Source organism: Pezoporus occidentalis, unplaced genomic scaffold (genome assembly GCF_034315485.1).
Source record: "Pezoporus occidentalis ecotype Australia unplaced genomic scaffold, CSIRO_AGI_Poc_V1 ctg127, whole genome shotgun sequence".
Classification (NCBI taxonomy): domain Eukaryota; kingdom Metazoa; phylum Chordata; class Aves; order Psittaciformes; family Psittacidae; genus Pezoporus; species Pezoporus occidentalis.
This window is the reverse complement of record NW_026913071.1, coordinates 2,106,918-2,119,962: the sequence shown is the minus strand read 5'-3', so window position 1 is coordinate 2,119,962 and position 13,045 is coordinate 2,106,918. Positions and strand designations below refer to the sequence as shown.

At 39.3% G+C, this 13,045-nt stretch overlaps 1 protein-coding gene across 3 annotated transcripts in view; it reads left to right on the top strand.

Annotated features, from left to right (window-relative positions):
• The window catches only part of CCDC186 (coiled-coil domain containing 186), a 37,965-nt gene extending 25,455 nt beyond the window's left edge, over positions 1-12,510 (top strand). For 2 of the 3 annotated variants that reach the window (XM_062607919.1, XM_062607918.1), the window contains 10 exons: positions 262-366; positions 673-771; positions 1,498-1,584; positions 2,324-2,466; positions 3,984-4,239; positions 4,913-5,102; positions 6,180-6,260; positions 7,502-7,712; positions 8,694-8,913; positions 9,614-12,510. In XM_062607919.1, the coding sequence (XP_062463903.1) occupies positions 262-366; positions 673-771; positions 1,498-1,584; positions 2,324-2,466; positions 3,984-4,239; positions 4,913-5,102; positions 6,180-6,260; positions 7,502-7,712; positions 8,694-8,913; positions 9,614-9,697 (1,476 nt within the window). In that variant the 3' untranslated portion in view covers positions 9,698-12,510. Of the gene's footprint in view, positions 1-261; positions 367-672; positions 772-1,497; positions 1,585-2,323; positions 2,467-3,983; positions 4,240-4,912; positions 5,103-6,179; positions 6,261-7,501; positions 7,724-8,693; positions 8,915-9,613 lie in introns of those variants that run through there. The other variant, XM_062607920.1, reaches the window with a different exon arrangement.
• Positions 12,511-13,045: the final 535 nt, after the last annotated feature.

Sequence of the window (13,045 nt, the reverse complement as noted above, 5' to 3'; positions counted from 1 at the left end):
TGTTAAATCTGTCATCCGAAAATGTTCATGGCACGTAACCAGGAGATGCTTTTGTTGTGCTTTCAGTGTTGGAACAAACAAAATTGCATGAAGTAATAGTTGAATGGAGGCAAGATGAAAAATAATGCCAGATGGGGTTTTTTATTGTTATTTTGTTAATTCTTTCCTGACTGAAATAGGAAGCTTGTATTAGGAAAAATGCTTTTCCCAGATAAAGGTAGATAAATAGGTTTAACCCATTATTTTCTCCTGTTTTTATAGGAAACCAAAGAACGTCTCAAAGATGCAATGACAAAATTAACTGAAGCAAAAGAAGAAGCAGACCAGATCAGGAAAAACTGTCAAGAAATGATAAAAACTTATCAGGTAGGCATGTGTTCTTAGGAGGTGAAATTAGTGTTTAGCGTTTGAGTCTTCTTTATTCCTCCGTTTCTGTCTTAAGCTGTATCGGGAAGAATTATCTCGTGTAAGCTGAAAAGCTGAGATGACTAGTCACTGGTTCCTTTACTTGGAAAGTTGTTAAATGGAAGGGAGAATGGTTCTCTTGATTGACGTGCAATGGTCTTGCTTGGCACGTTCACATTCTTATATGTGATGTGAAAAGCTGTGTATATGCTCAGAAAACCAGAAAGGGGAATGTGAAACTCTCAAAATCTGCTTATGTCCTTTTAGGAGTCAGAAGAAATTAAGTCAAATGAATTGGATGCAAAACTCCGAGTAACTAGAGGAGAACTAGAGAAACAAATTCAGGAGAAGTCTGATCATCTGGAGGTAAGTATGTGGTGTGGGGAGGCAAGTTGGCAACTTAGTAGTTAAGAATGCCATGAATTTTTAATGTTGAAAATCTTATTTTAAGCTGCTTACAATTTTTGGCCTTATATTTCATCCTACACTACTATACTTACATCCTAAGTGTTTGCCTCCAGCTCTGCTTTTTGGAGGATTTTTTCAATTATCTTAGATTTGTGTATTAAAAATGAAGTTATGGGAAACGTATGATATGGTGAGGATGAAATAACTGCATTTTGATTTATAAACATGAGTGTTGCTGTAATTTGGAGTACAAATTCAAATGACAGGCAGGCCTTTCTCTGACTGGTATTTGACCAAGCTGTGTGGCAAGGAGAGACAGCCTTTGTTCTGTGTAGAAATTTGCTAGCCCAGAAGCTGAATTCTCTAATCATGTAGTACCTGCTCACAGCTCAGATGTGCATATGCTGTCTTCAGAGTTAACCAAGTGCCTAGAACTTTCCTCGGTGGCTGTTGTGGCATAGATTTGTACACCTAAAACCAGAGTCTGTAATCTCACTTTTGTTCTCATTTCTTTTGAGAATAAAGCAGCTTTTAGGCTTTGCTTTTTGAATAAGTAAAACAAACCTTTAGGGTACCTGTTCTGCCTCAAGTCCTTTCAGCTGTTCTGGCCTGCATTGGCCTGGATATTTTTGAGATGCCACTGTCCATTTAGATTTCACAAGGAGCTTCTCACTCTTTAAAAAGGTGCATCATGCTAAAATAAAAGAACTGGAAGACTTGAAGAGAACATTTAAAGAAGGCATGGATGAGCTTCGAACGCTGAGAACAAAGGTAATGTGTGCTGTGTTGGGTTACAGTGGGGCTGAAGGCATACTTCTTTTGGAATAAGTGGTGTGACTAGATGGGCTGACTTGAGACTAGTAGTAGTATGTAACTGTTGACTCTGGGTAGCCTTTCTCAGGATGTTTCAATTGATCCGTAGTACAAAGTGTTGTTTCATGGTACATACCTTGTTTGACTGAAAAGTGGGGAGGAACATTTTTGTAGACATCCAGTAAATTTAGTAACTTTGGAAAAGGAAAACAATACTTGTAAACTCTTCCCACCTGTGAAGCCAGTTCTGCAGAGTACATGCGACCTCTGGTAAGGAGTATATGCTATCCATAACTTCTGAACAGTCAATAGATTAATGTGCAAGTCCCTCCTTCCAGAGCAGGGATTTGGCTCAAAAGGATCTTAGAAAAAAGGATGAAGACATAATATGGGGTTGGTCTGGTAACTGGGGAAAAATGATGTCTTTGTGTCGCTGTCCATTAGACTGATAAGTTTGAGGGTCTGGACAAAATTAATGTTACTCACACTTGTTTAATTTGGTTATTTTTTCCTTTTTCTCTTTTGTGTCTGTTTTAATCAAAAATACTTCTAAAATGTTCTAAGCTTGGCTTGGAGCCACCAAAAATGACACAAGAGCTTTGTATAACAATTTAGACATTTGATCAGAATGATTCAGTTCTGAAGTTTGGGAGAATAAATAGCTTCTGATTTATTGTTATGTTTTTCTTCTATTTAGGTAAAGTGTCTGGAGGATGAGCGCTTAAGAACAGAAGATGAGTTATCCAAGTATAAAGAAATCATTAATAGGCAGAAAAGTGAAATTCAGAATTTGCTGGACAAAGTGAAAACTGTGGATCGGCTGCAAGATCAGCATCAGAGGTACAGCTGTGCACTTTGGGAAATGGCTTAAAAGATTGTCTGGGATATGGAAAGTTTTTGCTTACTGAAATTATTTATGCTTTGATTTGAACTTTGATTTGAATAATCCATGTCCTAGTGTAAGTGTTTTTTCTAATCTAAATCAATATTGTTAGTACTGGAGATAACCTTGGCAGCCTCTTTATTAGACAAGAGGATTAAGACTAATAAATCTAATTTAATGTCTGTCTTTATTACATTAAGTGCTTGCTTTCTGGCACACACTATAGGAAGTTAAGTCTAGCCCAGTGCTTGGTTTATTAAAAGACTGGGAAAAAGCAGCTAAACTGGAAAGATAAATTTCTTCAAAATTGTGGTGGATGAATGAAAGCATTTCACAAAAACAATTTTTTGTATTTGCTCTTTTGCAACATAAATGGCTGAAATAAATCAATGCCGTAGTTGTTCAGTTTTAAGTCTTCCGAAATGTGGAATTAGCCTAAAAAATCCTGAAGGCAGGGTGCAGTACATCTGATGTCATCCTTTGGTAGTCCAATGCTAGCTGACTTCTGTCATCAACCACACAAACTCCTCGTTCTTGTAGCTGGAAGCATATAACATACAGCAGTAAAGTTCTAGCAGAATTCAGTTACTTAGTTTTGCTAAATTATAGTTCATTTTCAGAATTATTAATGATTGAGATTGCCTGAGCCTCACCTCTACTTGAAGAAACATGTTGAGATGAGATTTAAATTTGAATATATACAGTCCATGTGAGAGAAGTGAGAGGTTTTTCTGCTGCTGTTGGAAGATAAGGTTTTAGAATGATGTGGGAAATCCTATGATTGAACAAGTATGAAATAATATTGTAAGAGCAAATGAGAGGAGGAAGTTTTTAGTCTGTAACTTTAACAGCTGTTTAATTTTGGAATTAATTTCACTCACTGAAAGATAGGCTGTATTGTCAGTTACAGTTCTTTCTCAAATGGATTGCAAGTGATAAAGTGTCTCCTAATGGGAGTGCTTCAGTAGAAACAAGAGCTGTTTTGTAGAGGGATAGTGGAGTGAGACAGTCCTTTGAATAGAGCTGCACTGTTTGGAAAAGGATGCTTGAGAAGTCACTGTACCACTGTCCTGGAGAAGCACAAAGCTGGAGTATTTCCCCATCTCTTAAAGACAAGTCCTCTTATGGAATGACTACCTTTGGGTTTGCAGACCTTCCTTTTACCTACAGAATGTTGTTTTGAAGGTTTTGCTTATACTCTATACTGAAGCTTATGAAGTGAAATACAGAGAAACTGTCTTCCTTGAGGAGGCAAATGACTACACATTATTCTGTGGGATACAGATATCCGTCACATGTCATGAAATGAAATCTGCAAAGTCCCTTGGCATTTACAATGATCCCGTGACAAACAGATGGCCCAGCATCATTATTTCTGTGTCTTATTTGGTCTTGACCTAAATGCTTTTATTTCAGCAAAGTTTTGTATCCTTAAGCTCAGGCTGTCCCTAATGAGATACAATTGTTTTGACAGAGATGAACAAGAAATCAGTGCTTTAAAGGAGGAAATAGATGGTTTCAATTCTCTGATTGCTGATCTTCAGAAGGACATTGAAGGTAGTCGGAAAAGAGAATCTGAGCTATTGATATTCACTGAAAAATTAACCAGTAAGAATGCACAGCTTCAGTCTGAAAACAATTCCTTACAGAGCCAGGTGGATAAGCTTTCTTACAGTGAAAGAGAGCTGCAGAATCAACTGGAATGTGTTCAACAGACTAAGGATGATCTGGTGAGTACAGCATGCAGCTTGTTTTTTGCACTAATAAGATGTCTGATACCGATAAAAGAGACTGACACCTTGTGTCTTTACTTACCTGACCACAATTACTCACCGAGTTTGCCAGTTGGGTAGAATAATAGCAGTGGGATGTGAACACCTTGTTTCCTAGGGGAAAAGAAATCCTGAGGCGCGCTGCACTGGAATGAGGGGGTGTTACTGTGGTTCTCTTTCTCTCTGTCTTGGAATACAGAGTTGTTATCTTGTGCAGCTGTCATTGAAACAATCAAAATGTAATTTCAGGAACTTATCACTGTGAACTGTTTCTTAGGTCAAATTTGTACTATGAGATAAATGTAATTTTTAGTAAACTCAGTGTGTCATGGAGTGTAATGTGACTGCACTGTACAGCTCTCTACAGCCATGCAGATCTGTAGAAGGAAGACTCCTTAACTACCTCAAAAACATTTGCATAATGTACTGTATCATGCAGTACAAAATAGCTCAGGAGTCTTCCTGCAGCATTGCACGGTGCTGCATATCCTTTTGCAGTGATAATCTTTAGCCTAAATAATAAATGTAAAATGTGAATGATTCTGAGGTGAAAAGTGCAGAATTAGAGCTTTGTATGGTTAAGCTGGAGCTTTTTTTTGTATATGACTGAAAAATAAAACTGCAATTTCAGGCCACCAGGTTACAGAAGGAGCAGGATCAGCGAAAGCTGGAGGTTGAGACACTACAGGCTCAACTGGCTTCAGAGCAGAAAGAACTAGCAGCACTGAAGACCCACGTGGATGAACTGAAAGATGAACTGGCTACCCAGAAGCGCAAGCATGCAGCAAACCTGAAAGATCTTGCAAAACAACTTCAGCTAGGTTGGAATTATTCTTGGTTATAATGAATCAGTTCCCTCTGTAGCCCACTACAGTGTCTGGTAGAGATGAGGGTCCTGTCTGTGTAGTTTGAGTGTGGCACGTCAAGCTCTCCCTGTTTCTAAAGACAGTGAGAGTGAGTGAACAAGTTAAATCTTGTAGAGCAGAAACTGCAGTTCAGGAAACAATCCTTAGTGCCAATTTTCAGTCTTAAATGCAACGTCTGAAATTGGTGTAGATATAAAATGAAATATTTGTTTTCAGTAGAGCTTGGTCTTTGTTATCACATACATGACTACAGAAATGTCACTGTGGGTATATTTGGATCCTGGTCTGTGTAGGAGTACATTCAGAAGTTGCTAGAAGTTTCTTACTTCCTGTGACTGTATCAGGAATTGCTGGTGACAGTTCAATTTTTTTTTTAGTATATTTAACAGGTTTTTAAAAATAGATATGGAGAGACTGATGACTAATTCTGTCAACAAATAGAAGTCATTAAATACCCAATAATACATATGCTCTGAATGCAAATAGATTTGAATATCAAAGCCTTGCACAATGCCAAGAGGATCTCTTCTCTGAAATAGTTCCTCAAAAGAGTTCCATATCTCTTCCTGTACATAAATGAACAGTTCTGCACTTTCCCTCTTCATCCCTGATGAACTGAGTGGTTCTTCTGGCACAAGTGCTACACTCAGTTCCCAGTAGTGGTATAGTTGAGAGATCTTAGAACAGAGTTGCCATTCTGCCATTCATCAGTTATTTACATGGCGGTCCTATTCAAAAGTAAAATCAAATTTAAATCTTACGGTTCCCAGTTAATCCTATGGATGACAGCTTCAACTAACAACTGCTGCAGGGTATAGGGGTCATTGTGGATGTCGCATCCAGGTGCTTCATGGTTGAGGCAGGGAGAGGAGCTGCTTGGTGGGTTTTCTGAGTTGCTACCTTTACCTTTTAGTTGTCAAGCCCTGTTAAATCAGTGCAGATCAGAGACAACTCGAGGTTTTGTATAGTGGGTGACACTGATACTTGGGTTTTATTCTGCTGTTGTTAACCATCATTTTGTTAAACTTTTAGCACGGAGGAAATTGGATCAGATGGAAAATGGTAATTATGACAAAGAAGTCAGCAGCATGGGGAGCCGTTCCAGTTCATCAGGTAATATAGCACATAGCAGGGCTGCCAAAGCAATCCTTTCATCTTAATATGGTTGCCATGGCATGCTGCCCCAAGCCTTGCTCTTTCTGTGCTTGTGCAGCATCCCAGTAAAGCTGACAAAATAGCCTTTAAGCAACAACAGGCACTTGGCCGAATGCAGTTGTAGGCTCTTACTCGTATTATGAGATTGAAGTTTAGTGTTTATAATGTTTGTGTTCTTGTTCTTTTTCAGTGCCTACCTTTTTTACTTTGTTGCTTTTATGTTCAGAGGGCTCCAGTTTATAGAGGACCCTCATGCATACTGCCAGAGGCAAAGCAAAGATGAGCAATGGCTTCCAACCTTGTTTAATTGCACTATTTACAGTTGCAACTGTGTAAATGAGAAATCAATTGACATGTTTGGAGGCATCAGTGTATCTGTGTCAAGTTCATTACTTTCTATCCAGTTAGAAGTGGTTATCTTTAGGGTAGCAAACAACATCTGTTTTCTTCCCCAATATCTTTGGGTTTTAAGTTGGGTTAGTTGTGTCCAAGTGTCCTGTAATCTCAACTGTATGAGAGAGGGAAGTACTTAGAAGAAGACAAAGAAAGTAAGATACTTCAAGCTCTAAGTGATCAGTTTTGCATAGTGTTTATATAAAGGGCTTTTTTCAGTCTGCATGGTTTTCATAGTGCTGCAATTTTAGCAACCAAAACATAGAATCAACTAGATTGGACAAGATCTTTAAGATCACCAAGTCCAGCCATTACCCCAGCACTGCCAGATCCACCACTAAACCATGTCACTGAGGGCCTCATCTACATGGTTTTTTGAATACTTCCAGACACAGTGATTCCACCACTTCCCTGGGCAGTTTGTTCTAATGCCTTATCACCCCCTCTGTGAAAAAGTTTTTTCTAATATCCAGTCTAAACATGTATGCTTAAAATCAGCTCAGGTTTGTACAAAGCAATATTAATGAACATGAGGATATTTGTGCAGGAATAAGTATTACTGAAGCAAGCACACTTATGCTAAAGGAGCTATGCCAGTGTTAGGGGACTGTATTGCTGACTGCATGTAGCACTTAAATGTTAAGGACTGTTTATATAAAACCTCACTAACATATAAGGGAAACTGACATTCTGAAGGAAGCATTTTAAGCTTCCGAAATGTAATGAATTCATACACTGCACTGATAGAGATATTTTGCCTGGTATGAAAGCAAAAAGAGCTTTTACAAATACAAATGTATTGGCAGGGTCCCTGAATGCGCGCAGCAGCAATGAGGATCGGTCGCCTGAGAATACTGGATCTTCAGTAGCTGTGGATAGTTTCCCAGAGGTGGACAAGGCTGTCTTGGTTGAAAGAATACTAAGGCTGCAGAAGGCACATGCTCGAAAGAATGAGAAGATGGAGTTTATGGAGGATCACATTAAACAGCTGGTGGAGGAAATCAGGAAAAAAACAAAGTATGTTCTGAGTCCTGTTAATACAGTTTTTCAGTGTTGAGCTGGTGCATTAGACAAGTATTCTGGATTTTATCTAAGACAAGTAATGGAATGGAAATATTTAAAGCAATAAAAATATTGCAGTGTTAGTAGATCTTAAAGGTAAGATTAGTCTTGAGGTATTTTTGATTATCTTTTCCCAGCAGTTACAGTAATTACCTATTTGTCTATTACTATGTGTTTTCAGGAGGAATAGACTGGTGCAAGTGGGTTTTTTCGGTAGCAAAGTGGTCACCAGGTGCCTGATTTGAAGTGGACTGCTGCCACTGGCTAACAGGAGAGTCTGTTCTTTTCATGTGTTTAAAAGGGTGCTGATTGTGCCTGTTTTGGAAGGAGAATCTGCGTAATTCCAGATGGTAGTCTGGCATGCCTGTCAAACAGTGCATCTGAGTCTAAAGGGGTCAGGATTTAACATGAAACAAGATTCCACTTACATGGAAGTCTCTTCTTACAGAATCTCATCTTCTGGAACTTCATTTAGGAGGGGAAGAAACTGTGGCATACACCTTCCTCTGGAAAGTCCAGTTACATGTTAAGTATAGCTCTTCCTTAAGAAGCCTATGCATTTATGCCCATCTGGTGCCATTTAATAAACATGATCACAGCTCATGAAGGTTCTTGAGCAGAAACTTGTCTCATCTGTAGAAGGCTTAAGATTCCCTGTCCAGAGTCTTTCAGCAAAGTAAAGGCATTTTTTGCTCCAGTAGCAATATTACTTCCTCAGAATACTTTTAAATATGTAAACTTTGTGTATTGTAGTGAGTCAGCTTACCAGCACCTCCTATTTTGGTGTCCCAGGTTTTCCCTGGCCTAGAAATCGCGGGAGTTGATTTTTACTGTCTTATTCTACCAGGAACTTATTCTACACTGCTTCAGTGTCTGATTTTCATTGCCTTGTAATGCTGGGATTTTCCTTTCAAATTTTTTCCCTCCCCCCCCCAGAATTATTCAGAGCTACATTTTGCGGGAAGAAGCTGGAACACTGTCATCAGAGGCCTCTGACTTCAACAAAGTACACTTGAGTAGACGCGGCGGGATTATGGCATCTCTGTATACATCGCATCCTGCAGATAGTGGTCTCACCTTGGAACTCTCCTTAGAGATAAACAGGAAGCTACAGGCTGTGTTAGAAGATACGTTACTGAAAAATATTACATTGAAAGTGAGTAGCTATGCCAGTTATCCCACACATTCTTGGAGTTCTGAGATACTGCCTTCAAAGAGATACATGCTGTTAAAAAGAGGTGGTTTTTCAGAGCCATATCACTGTGAATTGGTGCTGCTGGTAGCATTGGGTTAAGATTAAGTTAACATAATTCATGCTGAACGTCTAGTTTGGGACCCTTGTAGTTTGCTGCACTAATGAGTTGCTTCTTGAAACAAATTGTAGGCTGCCTGTGCAGGAAGGGGTCTTTCCATACTTTCCCTTAGTGAAATGGAGCCAGGGGCACAGTCTACATGCCTGGCCCTGTGCCCTGTTCAGCTACTGGGGCAGTGTGTCTGCTGCAAGGGAAAGAATGGCAGGCTGGGAAATGTTGTGCAGGCTGCCAGCTGGACTGCAGTGTTCTGCAGGAGTTGGAAATCTCTTCCTATAATCATCATTTCCCTTAAATACTATACTTTCTAGACAGCTTGTAGAATATTAGTAACTGCAAAAAAAGACCTGCTGAGAGCTTTGCATCCTTTATTGAAATGAGCTTGGTTTTCTCCAGCTTGTCTAATCATTTGTGCTTGTTCTGGATACTTGAAAGTAACAGCCTGCTGACATATAAACAGTAATTTTAACTTCTTGGGGCATTTTGTGCTGACTCACTTTCCCTGTATAACTTATCCTATCTTTTTTTTTTTTTCCACCCCCAAAGGAAAACCTTCAAACTCTAGGAACAGAAATAGAACGGCTTATTAAACACAAGCATGAACTGGAACAGAGAATAAAGCAGACGTAACTAAAACTTCTGCGGAATAACCAACATGAAGATGCAGAAAAGGCAGGTGCGACACACCACTCTTTTTTACATTTTCCCTGGAACTTGATGGCCTGCCAGCACAAGCATCTGCTATTTTGCATATACAACCTTTAACCCTCCAGGCTAACTCATGTGAGAGATCTACAGGGTTTGACATCAGCATGGTTCTGTTTCCCCAGTACCAGCCTGAGGTGTTGCTGACTTTCACTACACACTACATTTATCTAACCCTTTTGTTGGCAATGCCATACAGATGCTTTGCAGTGCATACTGTGTTTTGAGTGAGTTGCAGTAAGATTTTAATTCTTGCACTGTATAATGAATCAGTCTCTTAATGACAGAGCTTGAAAAAATAAAACCAATTATGTCTTAGTTGCTGTGGAACATATCCAGTGTTACTGAGCTTTAAGGGCTTTCAGACATCATTTCCTTTCTTGCATATTTCTGATATTTAGGTTGATGAAGCATTTCTGACATTCGCATGGAAAAACGCTTTGTCACAAAGCTTTGTTTTTAAATGGTGGCCATGATATTGCATATTTTCCGCTTTAGATTAACATTCAGCTGGTCAATTTCTTTAGTCAAGAGAAGTGAAACTATGGGATTAAGCAACTTTCTGAATCCTTTGAGTGTGTGTAATTGAAACAAATGTCACTTTGACAAATCCTGTAAATTAGACACATTGATCTAAAGAAGTCTGATAGTAGATAGCTGGTTAATGAAGTTCTCTGGCTTTCTGCATAACTAACAGTATTTAAAAAGTAGGAGCTTTAACTGCCCACTTGTATGTGTGTACAGGCAGCCATCATGATTGCATTTGTTTATAGAGACAAATGGAAGCTAACTAAATTTTCTGGTTAGACCAGCCAGTGAAAGTAATGGTAAGAAATGGGAAGTAAATCTAAATGGGATTTTAACCTATCGGTTGGACTGTGAAATCTGGGTCACTGCTTAATTTTACTGTTGTGAAGAATTAGTTGGTCAAAATGGCACAAACTGAGAGCTGTTATTTAGTCCTTCAGTGGCTGAGAGGGTGATGGAGAAAAGAATATCAAGGTGACAAGATTCTGGTTAGTCACAACATCATGTTCACATTTGAATTCTGGGATAAGTTATTTACAGGATATGTTTATTCCAGCAGTAAATGTATAGATTCTTTATTCATTGCCTTTTGACCAAAATGAATTGACCAGATCACAGTGTAAACAGATACTTTGGGATTTTTATTAAATACCAAGAACTTCCCATTATCATGGAAAATAAATGTAAATTTACTATAGCAATGCTTTAGCTATTTTAATTAGGAAGGATACAGGGCTGGGGCACTGGGGATCCATCTTACTGCAGGAACCATTTGCATCATACACAAAACAGGGGGCCTGAATCCAGCACACGGGAAGATAATTTCTCAAAGCATCTCAGTGACTTAGCGGTGTGTACTCATTTTCAGGTGCCACTGAGTCACTTGAGCTTTGTAGTGAACCAAATTGACCAAGAAGGGTCTCATTTGGTTTGAGTAGTTTGATTCAAGACAGTGCCACTTCCTTTTTACTCTAAAGATGGGCATCTCTGAAAGTCCTTGTGGGATCAACACCCGGGTTGTGGTCCAGAAGAGCTTCAAGAGTCTTGGATAGCAGGTCCCTTCAGTGTCAAAGGGTTAAGTATTTCTTCATAAAGGGGGGTTGGAAACAAATGATTTAAATCCTGACTGGGCATTGTAGAAACTGAGTCTTTAATCTGGGTGGGTTTTATACATCTATTTTTCTAATTCCTGAGAGCATTATCTGAAGTGTTAGGGAATTTGGACCAGTGCAGTCATGGGACTACCTCTGCTTTACTGTTGTTTTAAGTGAGGGGAAGAGGAAAATACCTGGCTCTGCTGAAACAGATTTGTCACCAGCTTCCAGGAAGTGAACAGGCAGTTAGTGACTGAACTAGACCTGCTGAAAGGAAGTATCTAGAACAGTTTGCATGTCAAAACATAGCTTAGCTCTTATATGTTTATTTTCATGTAACGTACCAGGTCTCTGGATATTTTCAAGCTTTCAGCTGAATGACTCCAGTATTTTAGATACCATGTTAATACTGTCATCATTTAATGTATGTTCTCCAGGTGTACAATGTAAATGAAGGAGAGGTGTGGTGCAGATGGAACAAGTGCAATGACATTGTGGAAGTTCTTATTTCTTTTTGACATGGTTGTTTTTCATTTTTAAGTTATTTGAGCAACCGAGTTATCTGTCCTCCTGCCCTGCTGGAAATGCTGCTTTCTCTCTCTGTAGCATTAGTAGCTTCTCATGCTTTTTCTTGGTTATGGAGATGCACAAAGCAACCAAAATACCACATTGTTTTCATGGACCAAAGCCACCTTCTACAGGTATTCTTTTAAGCATACCCCTTACAGATGGAAATTTCACTCTAGCTTGCACATTGGCAAATGACTATCCATCAAACCCAGAATGCAGTGAATAAATACATCACTGGGTCAGCCAGCAACTTTGCTTCACAGTGTTGCTCATTTCTGAGAGGCAGTGTTGTATTAGCCCCAGACATGTTGCTGGCAAGCCAGCTGCCTGTTGATTCCATGGGGTAGATTGTCAGGGGTGTAATGGTGTTGGTGCACGTAACAGGAACGCTTCCCCTGAAAGGTGGGTTTTTATGGGGTGGTTCAAATAGGTGAGCAGTAGCTGGTGTGCAGGGCTTGTGAGCATAGGGCTTGGGTAGCAATCACATTTTGCTTACCCTTGTGTTGGAAACTTTATATGGTGAACCTGAGATTGAAAACTGTCCTCTTGTAGAGAGATAAGTGATAAACTGATTTTTGAAGGCAGTCTGGAGCGGTTAGTTGCATAGCTGTCACTGAAATTCAGTGTCCATTAGACATGGAACTGCCACAGGCTGCTTTTGAAAATCCCAAGCTTGTAGCTAGTTGTATCCTACAGGCTTAAGCGTCTGTTTCTTAAATACTCAGGGTGCTCTTGGAATTCCAACATCACACATCCAGATGTTGTTAGAGGCCCTACAGAAAAGCTGCCTATGCTCTTACCCCGCTCTCTAAAATCCATGATGTCAGTGTCTAAAGCCAAACCCTCTGAAGAATATAATTTTATGCTATAGAAATCAGTGGCTCATGGCCACATAGACTTGTGCAATAGTAGTCCACAAAACAGCAGAGGTCAGTTTGTTCCTCGGATACATTGTCATCATCCTCACTGGTTGCTGCCAACACCTGCAATATCCAGCTGATAAAACCGAAGCTACTCTTGAGATACTTTTCATCACAGTATTTTGGTTCATAACTAAAAAGAAATAAAAGGAAATCGGAAC